General features: G+C 44.4%; 1 protein-coding gene across 3 annotated transcripts; it reads right to left on the bottom strand.

Annotated features, from left to right (window-relative positions):
* Positions 1-754: 754 nt before the first annotated feature.
* Positions 755-11,297, bottom strand: praf2 (PRA1 domain family, member 2). Of its 3 annotated transcripts, XR_003928596.1 has the most exons (5): positions 11,096-11,297; positions 10,136-10,353; positions 6,365-6,534; positions 5,708-5,839; positions 755-1,375 (listed from the first exon to the last, which is right to left on the bottom strand). XR_003928596.1 is itself a non-coding variant. In XM_030057831.1 (4 exons), exons 1-3 carry the CDS (start codon positions 11,272-11,274, stop codon positions 6,395-6,397), a joined length of 537 nt encoding a protein of 178 aa, XP_029913691.1. In that variant the 5' UTR covers positions 11,275-11,297; the 3' UTR covers positions 755-5,839; positions 6,365-6,394. The 3 variants fall into 3 exon arrangements, 2 of the variants coding, with proteins under 2 accessions (XP_029913691.1, XP_029913692.1); XM_030057831.1 differs by having other exon boundaries at positions 755-5,839; XM_030057832.1 differs by lacking the exon at positions 5,708-5,839.
* Positions 11,298-12,796: the final 1,499 nt, after the last annotated feature.

Genomic DNA, 12,796 nt, shown 5'->3' with positions numbered 1-12,796 from the left:
CATGAACACTGATATCGATATATTTATGAGCCAATATCCAGGGGTGTAACCAGGGCTTTGATTAACTGAGCATCTGAATTCACTTTTAAAGGAATAGTCTGTGTTTTTTTTTTTTTTTTTTAACAAGATTGCTTGCTGCCTTTAAACACACCCACCAAATGCAATTATGGGTTTTCAGTAGCAGCAGATATGATAGCTTCCAATGGGGAAAAATTTGGCTATGAACTCAAAGCGTGTTTTATGTCAATATGAAAACATGTTTTTGTATGATGGTATGTTCTGGTAAAAAGTTACCAAAATAGACTCAAAATGGCCTGAAACAAGCTCCGAAATACGTCCTGAATTATCAGCTGAAGACTTTTGCTCAACACAAAATTTCACATATCTCCCATTCCCTTACAATGGAGGCTTCAATGGGTCTGAACCTCCAACAGCAGCCAGTACACACAGCAGTGCAGCATTCCTTTTTATTAAAAAAGAGAAGAATTTTTCATACATTTTACTGACAGAATTTGAAAAAAAAAAAAAAAAAACAGTGGAAGACAAGGCAGCGATGACTTCAAATTCAAATTCAAACAAAGACAAAAAAAAAAAAAAAAAAAAAAAAAAAAATCAGAATAATGGAAGGCAACACTGAGCATCCACAATCACCGCCTGCAGAAACCAGAAATCTCACATCTCCTTTGACACTTTTTCAGGTTCATGAGTCCACACTTAACACTTTCAGTTCCTGGAAAAGCCAACTTTTTAAAAAAAATTCCAGATCCGGTGTGCTGCTTGTTCATCACAAGTGCATCGACTAAATGCCTCAAATATAACTTTAAAGCAGAATGACATTAATATGGAATTCAGGCCTCAGTTGTTTCCAGATTCAGATTTTTATTTTATTTTTTTTTATAGAGGTGTGTGTTTTCTGCAGGACACCGACGCTGATCAGATGTTCAAAAAACAACCAATAAAACCGACTGTGTCAGACCGATGCCAGCGTCCTCGGCGTCATGTGAGCAGAAAGGCACGGAAACGTCCCTGCAGCCGCCGGGAGGAAACGCAGCTTCATCCGGCCGCTGCAGGGAAACATTTTCCTTCGACATTCAGCAATAAAAGCAAAAACAACAAAAATGCAACGTCCCCTCTGATCAGAGGAGACTCATTTTTACATCAAACAGCTTTCGATTTATCAAATACCTTCAGTCTGTGGAAAACATTCAGTCTTTTTTTTTTTTTTGTACAAAATGATCTGCTTTGACATTACAACACTGCTGGCGTGAACCGTAAACCCTTCATCATCGTCATCACACTGGAGTGCTTTACACTTTTTGTCTTTTCTCCCCTTAGGCAGTTTGAGAGCGCCCTCTTTATTTCCTTCAAGGTTTGTCTGAAAAATCAAGAATCATAAAAATAACCAGCCAAATACACACATAGGATATATTTTTTTTTCTAATTGTACACACTAATGTTGTCATCTTTCTGAATGGAGGCAGAGGATCAAACCTCACGACTGAAAAAAAACCCACTTTTCTTCAGCTTTCTTCAGCAGTTTCCCTGTGATTCTAGACTTTTCAGACTCTCTGTTGTGCATAAATAAGATTAATAATAATAATAATAATAATAAAAATACAAAACAAGAGAAAGAACAAAGAGAAAGATAGCCGGCTAGCATCCTGGTAAGTTCCTTTAACAGCAATAATCAGATTTACTGGGTTTTATTATTCTCACTCTGACATGAGCCTCACCAGGATGCTGGTCATGAGCGAGCAAACACACAATCAAGGTTCAATTCAAAAGTTTTTTTTTTTCATGAATGAGGTCCTGATTTTGCCAAGTTGTTAGTGTCTCAACATGTTAACTAACTAAGTACATTTGCTCCTCTAATTATGAAGCTTTTTTTGGACGCTTGTGCTTCAAATATTTTCATACAGGTTAATAAATATTTACTTGAGGTTTTTGCACTTAAAGCCACATTTTCAGTCACATGTCACACCGCGTCGGCCTCATGTCCTGCTCTTTCCTACATGCAAATTTTCAGTTTCCTGTGCGTTTCCAGACCCACATCTCCAGACTTCTCGGTAGATTTTTTAAGGCTATATCAGTCTGATGATAACTAAAAAGTGTTTATCAGGCCTGATTTTATAAATTGCGCGTTTTAGAAAAATGTACACCAAAATATTAGTCTGGAGGTGGAAATGTTTGTCCTCATGTCCGGACCTGGAAATGATCAAAAATCACACCCCAGACATTTTCATACTTGTCCAGACGTGCTTAAATGCAGATAATCACAGGGGGGGAATGCCATTTTGCTGATGATGTGATGATTTATTTGCTAACTCTTAGTGGCTCAAAAAATGCAAGAATTAATAGTGCTGGGCGGGTGGCAGCACCTCCTACTGGAGAGGAAAGGGTACTGACAGCAGACACTGTTAAATGGAAGTCATTTTTTAAACTTTATAATATAATTAGTTGGAATGTCAGTCTTTTTTGTCCTCATTTACATACCAAAACTGCCCCCCAGTAAATGTTAAGATTTTTCTACACATTCACACTCCTAATCAAACCTACACAACGTTCTGTTTAGAACCTTATTTTGCCATAGAACCCTGTCCCAACCCCTGTTCCAACACGCATGATTGGCTTCTGCATGTCCAAAAACCAACAAGTCCTCCGACCCGCTCGACCACACAGATCACTTGTTCCTGCCCTCCAATACGACCCACAGGAGCGATTCCTACATTAGCGCCCCCTACTGGTGGCAGGAGACATGCCACATGCCGCTGTGCATTAAAACGGTAGCAGTTTGGTTCAGTTTTGGCACCAAAAATACTTTGTTAATACAGAAACGAACAAAACCCCCAGACACGAGCACCGGACTTGCTTTCATGTGGAAATCGAACTCCAGTCTCTGCTTTGAAAGCATCTGGATTTGGATTTCATTTTTGGATTTTAAGAATTTTGTCGCTTGTTAAACTACACCTCATAACACACCACACTGCAGTTATTTACACGACCACTAGAGGTCGCTGAACTTTAAAACGTAGCTATAGGTGGTAATAAGCTGCTTGTACAAACGAGCTGTTGGGGTTTTTGGTGGACGGCCATCTCCAGAAAGTAGCTCATTAAGGCCACCGGCAAAATTGGCAAAATCAAGACATTCTTCCCTCGGGATCAACAAGGACGCAGCACACACCCCGTTAGAAAATTAACCCTTTCATTGTGCTGTTGAAGGTTAATTTGCGGAAAACCTCTGCTGCGCTGCCCTCTAGGGGTTGAGACTTTCAGCCATGTTGCACATCTGGGCGCACACGATCAGTGACGAAGCAGCAGGTATTTTTAGCAGCTGCCAGTGACGAAGAACCTGCAGCCACGTCACCTACCGGCTGTGGATGTGCAACATGTCAGAGAGTTTCAACCACTAGAGGGCAGCGCAGCGGAGCTTCTTTGGCGCTGAGTTACCCTTCAAAGTGCATGGTAACCCTGTGGCTGTGTGACCTCACGACACGTTTAATTTTTGTGACTTTACAAGAAAAAAGAGGGAAAAACATATTTAATGAATTTGTAAGGTTTGCTCTGAGTTTTATGGTCACCGCATTGAAAACACTCCAATACCCATAATGCCTTGCGCTGCACAGCTCGGTTAACTCCGCCCTCGGTCCCACCGAAGGCCGACCGGTGAACAGGGACGTGTTTTGCCAGAAAATTCAAGACGCCTGTTTGCAGAAAAACACTCCCTGGAAAGCTTTTTCTATCCGTCTGCGTGACCTACTTTCTTAAGGTCAAAATGTTTGATGCCTCAAATATTAATTTAGGCTGAACTGTCACTTTAAATGAATGTGAAGCAGAAGCTATCTTCCTTGGATCGATAAAGGTTTAAAAAGAACTAAAAAGGTTTGTTTTTCCATTTCATCTAAAGTCTTTCCTCCTCTCTTTCTCCTCAACCTCAAAAAAATCTGCACTGAACTAGTCAGCTGATACAAAAGTGATTCCGGTTTTTATGGCTAAACTCTGTATTCAACAGTCCATTGTTTTTTTTTGTTTGTTTGTTTCAGAAATGGCATTTATCTGCATTTATTCATCGAATGTTGCGCTGAAAAGGAAACACAAACCGTATGTTGCCTCACACTCGACAAAGAGAAATGCTGAAAGTGATTTTTTAGTGGATGAATTAGGACGAGGTTGCAAAGGAAAGTTAAAAAAAAAAAAAAAAAAAAAAAAGATTTAAGGTCCAAGTCCAAAGTACTGGACTAAATCAAAGGACCTCCAGCTGCACTGCTTTTAAATGACAACTTAAAGAATACTCCAACATTTTGGGCAAAATGCTCTTTTTCAAATTTCAATTTTGTCATACACGATATCCACATGATCCGCTGTGTGAATCAGACAGCTTCAGAGCTGCTGGAAGGTTTATTTTTTCACTTTGACAGAGCCAGGCTAACGACTCCCATAGACATCAAGTCTTTATGCTAAGCTAACATGAAATGCTACCCATAGGAACTGAACCAGTGGACGTACAGAGGAGAAAATGGTGTCCAACATCTGGTCTCAGTCTGGGGAAGTCGGGAAAAAAGGATTTTGCTGTAAATGTTGGTGTATTCCTTTAATAATAAGTCTTTTTCATGGAGTTTTGAAACCTGATTCTCCCTCAACACCCCTGACCTGTCCTGCAGCGGCGGGATGCCAAAACTGAGACCGTCTCAAGGAGTTTCTGTGAAAAAACCTCGAAAAACAAACGACCTCTCAACCAACATGAAACAAGTCAAATCAGCCCAGAAGCAGATTTTTTTTTTTTTTTTAAACCAGGAAAATCCCAGCTTTTAGATGAAATATAAAATGACTGGTTGACATGAACTGGACACTGACTGGCGCTGCGGCTGCAACCAGTGATTATTAGTGTTGTACATCGTGTTTTTATTGTATTGCGATTATTTTTTTCAGTAATGTTAAAAAGGTAGCCTGTGCTGGTTGCTAGGGAAACGGGTCTGTGTATCCTTCGATTCTCGCATGAAAATGGGATTTTAACCAAACTATTAGCACATCACTGAATACTGAATTTATTATATTAATTGACAGTTTGGAGCAGCAGATTCATATCCAACAGCTGCAAATAGGCATTATGATCATATTTACACTGCCAATGTAAACAGACACACTGTAAATGTACAGAGGCCTGCTGTCTGTTTCCACAGGCAGGCCTAACCACGGGCCGCCGTGACCTCCCACACCGTCCCGCACAGGCACGTCTGCTGTTTGTCGGCTTTTACTCATATTTGGCATCCAAAAGTGACCGAAGGTAATCAGACTGCATTGCTCTGATGCTGTGATTCTTCCTGTTAAGTTACTGCTGAATACCTTTTTGTCAACAGGTCGTTTGCAGCTGGAATGGAATATAAAATATTTATAAAGCGACTCCCCCGGCCCTGAGAGCGAGTGGAGGGAGCGTCACTTCCCTGCCATGTCGGACTATTTTCAGCCGGGTCTTATCACACCCACAAAACCCCCCCAAAAAACAACAAAAAAACAAAAAATGCAACAGCTGAAAGTGGTTAAAGTGCGAGGAATGGCAGAAAGTGATCAGGGATTATTTCTGTGACTGTGTAATCCCAGTCCTTTCCCTGCTGGACACCAGGATGGGTCTGTCTCCTCCTTCACCGCTGACTTCAGATCAGCTCTGAATATTGAAATCCCTCATCCCCACCCCATTTGTTCACTGACTCACTTTGTTTCTTTCTGTCTTTCTTTTTTTCTTTCTTGTGTTGTCTGGTCTCATATCTGATTTTCTCGCTCCTCACCCAGGGGCGGATCTACCAGGGTGGCATGGGCTGGCAGCTGCCACCCCATTTTGGATGATCTGATAGAAAAAAAAAATTTAATTAATAAATTAAAATCGCTGGTGGGAAATTTGCAAGACTGAGCATGGTCTGTCCGAGTGCCAGTGAATGCGTCATGAGGTGACACAGCGGCAGGTCCCCTTCCTCTCATGTTCCCTCTGGATTTCAGCAGCGACAGACAGAGAACCACTGATCCAACCAGAATAAGGTCAATTTTACTTTTACACTCTGAAAATTAGAAGAATCAGAACTGAGTCCAGCTGGAGGCTCTGGACGCTTTGTGGTGTTTGATCATTAGCACAAGTATTGATTTCTTTCTTTCTTTCTTTCTTTGTTTTTTTCTATCTGCCACCCCATAAAATTCGCATGCCACCCTTTGGCCCCCCATGAATATTTCTCTAGATCCGCCCCTGGCCTCGCCTCCTTCCTCTCCATCCATTTCCCTCCATCTCTCCAACTCTCCCCTTCCTTCTTCTCCTCTTCTTCCCTCCCCCCTTCCCTTTGTTCCTCTCGTCTTACCCGCCCTCCCTCCTCCCTCCTCCCACCTCCTCCTCCTCCTCCTCCTCTTCTTCGTCCTAGGACCCGGCCTCCTGCTCCTGTCCCAGAGCCTCCAGCAGGAGCCCCATGGGCGTCCTCTTCAGCCCGATGCTCTCCAGTTTGTTCTCCAGCTTGTTCTTCAGGCTCCGCAGCCTCACCGACGCATGGAGGAGAACCACTGAGGAAGAGGAGGAGGAGGAGGAGGAGAGAGAGAGAGAGGAAGAGGGAATTAGTTTTCAACCTTTTCCGTGTTCGGACCCACACATTTGACTCTAATGAAGCCCTGAATGCCCAGTTGGAAGTTGTTTTGCCCTCAGGACCCTGATATATTAAGAGATAATTATAAAATTGTCCAGATGTCATAACTTGTCAAATAAATTCAAAGTGGTGAGATTAAAACATAATTCATAGTTAAAATACTGAGGTCATGAGCAGGATTTTCTATCTGATTACAATCCTACATGTTTTCCTGTTGCAGCGATTTCAGCTGAATAGACTCTGTGAGAACCTTAAAGGATCCCTGTGGGAACCCGGACCCTAGTTTGAAAACCACTGAGCTGACAATTTGTTCAAACATTTATATTTTCACATTCATACTTTATTACCTAACACGGCTGTCACCTTGGTACCTGGTTACAGACACCTGGGTACGTTCCTTGCGAGGAACCTGTTTTGTTTGATAGGTCACACTGAATAGCAAGCAAAGTTTTTGTTCCAGGTCCTCAGGCAGAGGAGCCAAGTCCATCTTTGCTGTGTGGGTGAGAAAAAACTGGAAAATCAACTTGAAGTGCTGCACAAAAAACAGATGAAAAGCCTCAAAAACATCGCCTGCAAAGTACTGCAGCGCACGAAAATGAATTTAAACACAGCAAACGTCTCAGTCGTGGACTTTTAGACTTTTAGAGAATGAGGTGCTCCGTGTCCCGCTCCGTGAAGACGACCACACTGGAGAAAAGCTGAAAGTAATGCAGCATGTTTACGACGACTTGCAGATCACTGGGATTTCAGTGCAACCTGAACTAAACGGTGGTGTAGATTAGCGATGTAACCCTTCAATCTTGATCGATGCATCAATTGAATGATGCAATAGGATTAATGCAAAAAGCGACCATCAGTCATCATCATCATCTTTCAGATCATGCCACCTTTATTTTGAAAATCTCACGCTAGGCTTATGTCGCCGTTTCTGCCTGAGCACACCTGAAACCGTGGTAGTAGCTGCTAGCTAGTGCCATGCTAATAATGGCAAGTGCCGAGGTAAAGAGGAGGAGGAGGATGTTCACTCCCCTCTCAGAAATAAGATCTGTGTGGAAATACTTTGGATTCAGGAGAAAAGACGGGTCGACTGACAAAAAACACGCTGTATGCAAGCAACGCTGTTATGAGACAAGATCCTCGGGAAACTGAACGAACCGAGCCGGGCTCTTGAACAGCAAAGTTAGCGCGCCAGCTGCCGCCTCCTCCCCACAGCTTCGGCCAGCTTTTTTCCACAAAAACTGAATCTCAACTCTAAAAGAGCAGTGAGGATCACAGCTGCCAGTTCACACTTTATTTGCAAAGACATGAGGCCTTACAGTGTTGTCGAGAAACTTGTCAAATCATATTTTTGTTTTTTAGTGAGTTGATATAATGTCCAATAACTAAATGTCATCTTCATCTTCAGCTTCGTTTTTGGCTGCTTATCGAGAACCGGGTCGCGGTGGCAGCAGGTTGAGGAGGTCAGCCCAGGCGGTCTTTTCCATGGCCATGTCCACCAGCTCCTCCTGGGGGATCCTAAGACGTTCCCAGGCCAGCCGGGAGACACAATCCCCCGAGCGTGTCCTGGGTCTGCCCCGGGGCCTCTTCCCAGGTGGTCGTGTCTGGGACATCTCCACCAGGAGGCGGCCGGGAGGCGTCCTGACGCCCAAACCACCTCAGCTGGCTCCTTTCAATGCAGAGGAGCCGTGGCTTGTTGTATCCGTGATCTCATTCTTTCAGTCACCACCCAGAGCTTGTGACCACGGGTGAGGGTTGGAACAAAAACTGACCGGTAAATCGAGAGCCTTGCCTTCTGGCTCAGCTCCTTCTTCACCACAGAGGTCGGGTACAGCGACCGCAGAGCTGCTGCCACTGCCCCGATCCGCCTGTCGATCTCCCGCTCCGCTCTACCCTCACTCGTGAACAAAACCCCAAACTCCTCCACTTGAGGCAGTAACTCACTTCCCACTCAGAGAGGGCAAACCATGTTTTTTCAGCAGAGGACCACTTATACCCCTTTTCCACCAAACCGGTTCCAGGGCTGGTTCGGAGCCAGTGCCTGACTTAGCACCAGTTTTTTGGTTTTCCACCGCCCAAGCACCGGCCAAACTGGTTCCAAATTGGTTCCAAGCAATGGCGAGCAGGGGCTAAACAGGAGCCAGAGAAAGAATCAATGACGTGGCCCACCGCGTCATTGGTGGGCGGACTTACAGACTCAAACAGGAGCAGCGAACGCTATAAACGTAAAGCTAAACATAGTCACCATTCGTTCCGACCACGAATACGACGGGTAGCCGGCAATAATTGCGTTTTTCGCCTCTGGACAGCAGTGTAGGCTTGTAAACACACGAGCAGTATTTGCATCGCTACGGTGGGTCGTCCATGTTTGTTGCTGTGATTCCAAGCGAGCGTCTCACACACCCACGTCATCACGTTTTACGATGACATCATGACGTGGCTCTGACTTGGATCCGCTTGGCTGTTGGCCGGTGGAAAAACAAACCGGTTCTTTGTTGGCACCAGTTAAGCACTGGCTCTAGCACCAGCTCCGAACTAGCACCAGGTGTTTTTTGGTGGAAAAGGGGCATTAGAGGAAATAAGGAGGACTTAGAGGTGCTGATCCTCATCCCGACCACCTCACGCCTGGCTGCAAAAGTTCATGCTGGGAGGTCACAGCCTGATGAGGCCAGCAGGACCACATCATCTGCAAAGACCAGGGACACAATCCTGTGGTCACCAAACTGGACACCCTCCACACCTTGACTGCACCTGGAAATCCTGTCCATGAAGATCCCACACAGAACTGGGGACAAGGAGCAGCCCAGTGGAGTCCAAAACCCACTGGAAACAAGCTCGACCCGGTGCCAAGAGCACGGGCGCAGCTCTCACTGCGGTTATACAGGGACCAGAGTAACTGAACATGTTAATGAGAACATGGTATCATCTGATAGAGATCGCAGGTTCATGAATCAAATCAAATCAAAATTGTATCATGGCAGACTTTGTAATATCGGAAAATACCCTGTGGTTGTACAAAGAATTGATATAACATTGTATCATGATGAAGCTTGTGATTTACACCCCTTGTGTCAAGTTGGTGGACGAGCTTAGGCCATGTCCACACAGAGGAAAGAAAGCGATTCTATTTTCCTTTAAAAAACAACAAAGAAAAGCTTTCTGTCCACACACGAATGCAAAAATGCGTATACATCTTAACGATGTGAGCACGTGCAGAGAAGCAACTGTTTGTTGACCAGATCCCAGAGTCTAGCTACAAAAGCAAGAGCCGATCCGCTTCCAAGCATCTCAACAACGTCCAAAACTGACGGGAACAGGAAGTGGACTGACCAAAGACGAAGCTGAGTGGGTTCAATGGACAGAGGAGGAGGCGGAGCTCCTCCTAAAAGTCACAAATGAACACAAGTTGACTCACTAAAAGATCTTTAAAGATGATCCTTCCCTTAACGAGTCCCTTTCCAGGTGAATTTATAGAACCTTTCCGTGTGTGTGTGTGTGTGTGTGTGTGTGTGTGTGTGCCTTACTCAGGATAGGGAAGGCGATCCCGAACAGGAACACGGCCACGCCTCCCAGCACCGACAGCAGCAGGTAGCTGGCCAGCAGGATGGCCAGCAGGCAGATGGACGGGTGTTTCCGGCGGAAGCGGCGGATGGGCGCTTGGTTCTCGGCGGCCCAGACGAAGCCGAGGAACAGCAGAGTGACGACCACCGCCCCGACCAGCAGCTGGACGGGCTGGAAGTACCTGACGGGGGGAGGAGACGGCGGGTTACAGAACGCAGGAAGACTCGGAGAATCGTATTTCCGATTTGACCTGAACGCGGCACAATGCAGTTAGAGATGTTTGGCTGCATTACGCTGCGTTCAGGTCACCTGGGTCACACGGCACACCTCTTCAACAGCGTCTTCATCTGTGTGTGTGTGTGTGTGTGTGTGTGTGTGAGAGAGAGAGAGAAAGACATGTTTCAAAGCAGGAGTCTGTGTCCTCTCTCTCACAGAGTGATGCCTCACTGTATATTACCTCCACACTGTATATAACTATCCAACTGACTACTGAAATTGTTATAATTCCTCTATACATTTTGTATTGCTTTTATGTGTATAAACATTTTATTGTTCTCCATCCATACTTTATTGTTGATATGTCACTTTCTTTGATTTGGCAACATGTTTGATCAAAAAGAGAGCGAGAGAGATAGAGAGAGAGAGAGAGGAGAGAGAGAGAGAGAGAGAGAGAGAGAGAGAGAGAGAGAGAAGAGGGGGATCAGTTACCTATTTTATTGTCTGTTATTCGCTTTGGCAACATAAGCACCGTGTTGTCCTGCAAATGAAGCTCTTTAATTTGAAAAGACAGACAGAGAGAGACAGAGACAGACAGACAGGCAGAGAGACAGAGGGAGAGAGAGAGAGACAGAGGGAGAGAGAGACAGAGGGAGAGGGAGAGAGAGACAGAGGGAGGCAGGCTGACCACGTCAGACCGGACTCACCCCACCAGCAGCAGGAAGCCCAGCAGGCTCAGCAGGTAGTTGCTCTGGTAGTACAGCAGGTTGTTGATGATGCGGTTGTTCCAGCGGTCGAGGTCGCGCACGTCGGGCGCGGCGAAGCGGGCCGAGCCGAGCACGAAGTCATCCAGGCTCCGCAGGGGTGGCGGCTGCACGTCCACCATCTTTACACACGATAACAAACCACATTACCCGGCATCCACCGCGACACAGGAAGAGGACGGACTCCGCGTCGGGGGAGGGGAGGGGTGGGGGGGTGGTGTCGCTCAGCCGCTGACGAGGCGCGTTCCCGAGGCGTCGAGAGCGCTCCTCCAGCGGGCTGTGCGCTCTTTTTATAGACTCAGATATGAGCTGAGTGTTAACTGTGCTTTATGATATTATTATAGCCTCTGGTGCCAGTGCGGGCTACTGCTGTCATAATATCCCCATAACAATCCTGTAATATTCCTTTAAACGTCTGTAACGTGTCTGTGCTACTCCGCGAGAAGATAGTAAATAACCTTACTGTACTTTATGGTGTTATTATCTGTGGCTTCACTATCAGCGGTCATAAATCAACGGCGAAGCCATTATCATCATTATTATTATTGTCAGTAGTAGGCTAGTAGTAGAAGTTGTAACAGGAGGAGTATTTATTGAAGTATCAGCAGTATTGAAGGAGTTATAATATTACAGTAATATAGTGTCTTGAAGTGTGTGTGATATTCAGCAGTGTTTTATGATAGGCCTATTTAAATCTCATACCCGACATATTATTACTATATGAGTCTTATTTTTTATTTATTTATTTATTTATTTATTTATTTATTTATTTTGTTGCCATGTCCCTTTATTCCAAGATTTTTGTCAAAAGAATTGATTTCTGGCAGTAGCCTAAAATCGATACCCGTGGTGAAATGTAAGCAGTGGCTAATTAGGCGCTCATTAGGCTAATGAGTCCCGTGGGTGGCGCTGTTTCCAGAGGCTTCAGGCCCCCTGACCTGGGAGCCAGTCTGCCACCCCAAGCCTCGACTGAGGGGGGATCTTATTTTGAAAAGAGACCGACACTTCCTGCCACAGTTTGATCCTGTTGAGTTTAGAAATAAAGACGCGGCCATTCTTATTCTTATTCTTATTCTTATTATTGTGCTGCTAGTGAATTAAATAGTATCTCTTTTCTTCTTCTGGAGTAGTAATTTTAGTAGCAGGTAACAATAGGCTGGTGTTGTAGTAAAATAGTAGTTGTTGTACTATTAATAGGCTACCAGTAGTACAAGGCTAATAGTAGTAGTGGTTGTAGTAGTAATAGTAGCTAGATCTTTTCCAAAAATCTGCCAGAGGAGATCAGTCTCTTACAGACACGTGTTTTCTGATATCTGTATTTTATCTGTTTTATTCTCCCTTTTATTTAACATTTTTATCCTCTTTGTGCTGATTACTTTGTTTACAGGGCAATGATATACTTGTATTGAAACAGTAGGCTGTTATTTTAGCAGTAGTAGTAGTAAGTAGCAGTACTGTGACATTAGTTAAGTAGGCTGGCCTAGTTGTACTACTAATAGCAGCAGTACTAACCCGTGATAATCTGCTAATAGCAGCCTAACAGTACTTGTGTTGGTTGGTGAGTGAGTAAGTAGTTTTATTTATATAACACTGCAAAATATTTCACAGGATTCAAATATGAATCAGTGACATATCAGAGATTTT

Source organism: Myripristis murdjan, chromosome 8, assembly GCF_902150065.1.
Source record: "Myripristis murdjan chromosome 8, fMyrMur1.1, whole genome shotgun sequence".
Taxonomy (NCBI): domain Eukaryota; kingdom Metazoa; phylum Chordata; class Actinopteri; order Holocentriformes; family Holocentridae; genus Myripristis; species Myripristis murdjan.
Note: the sequence above shows the minus strand (reverse complement) of the source record. Positions and strands in the feature narration are given on the sequence as shown.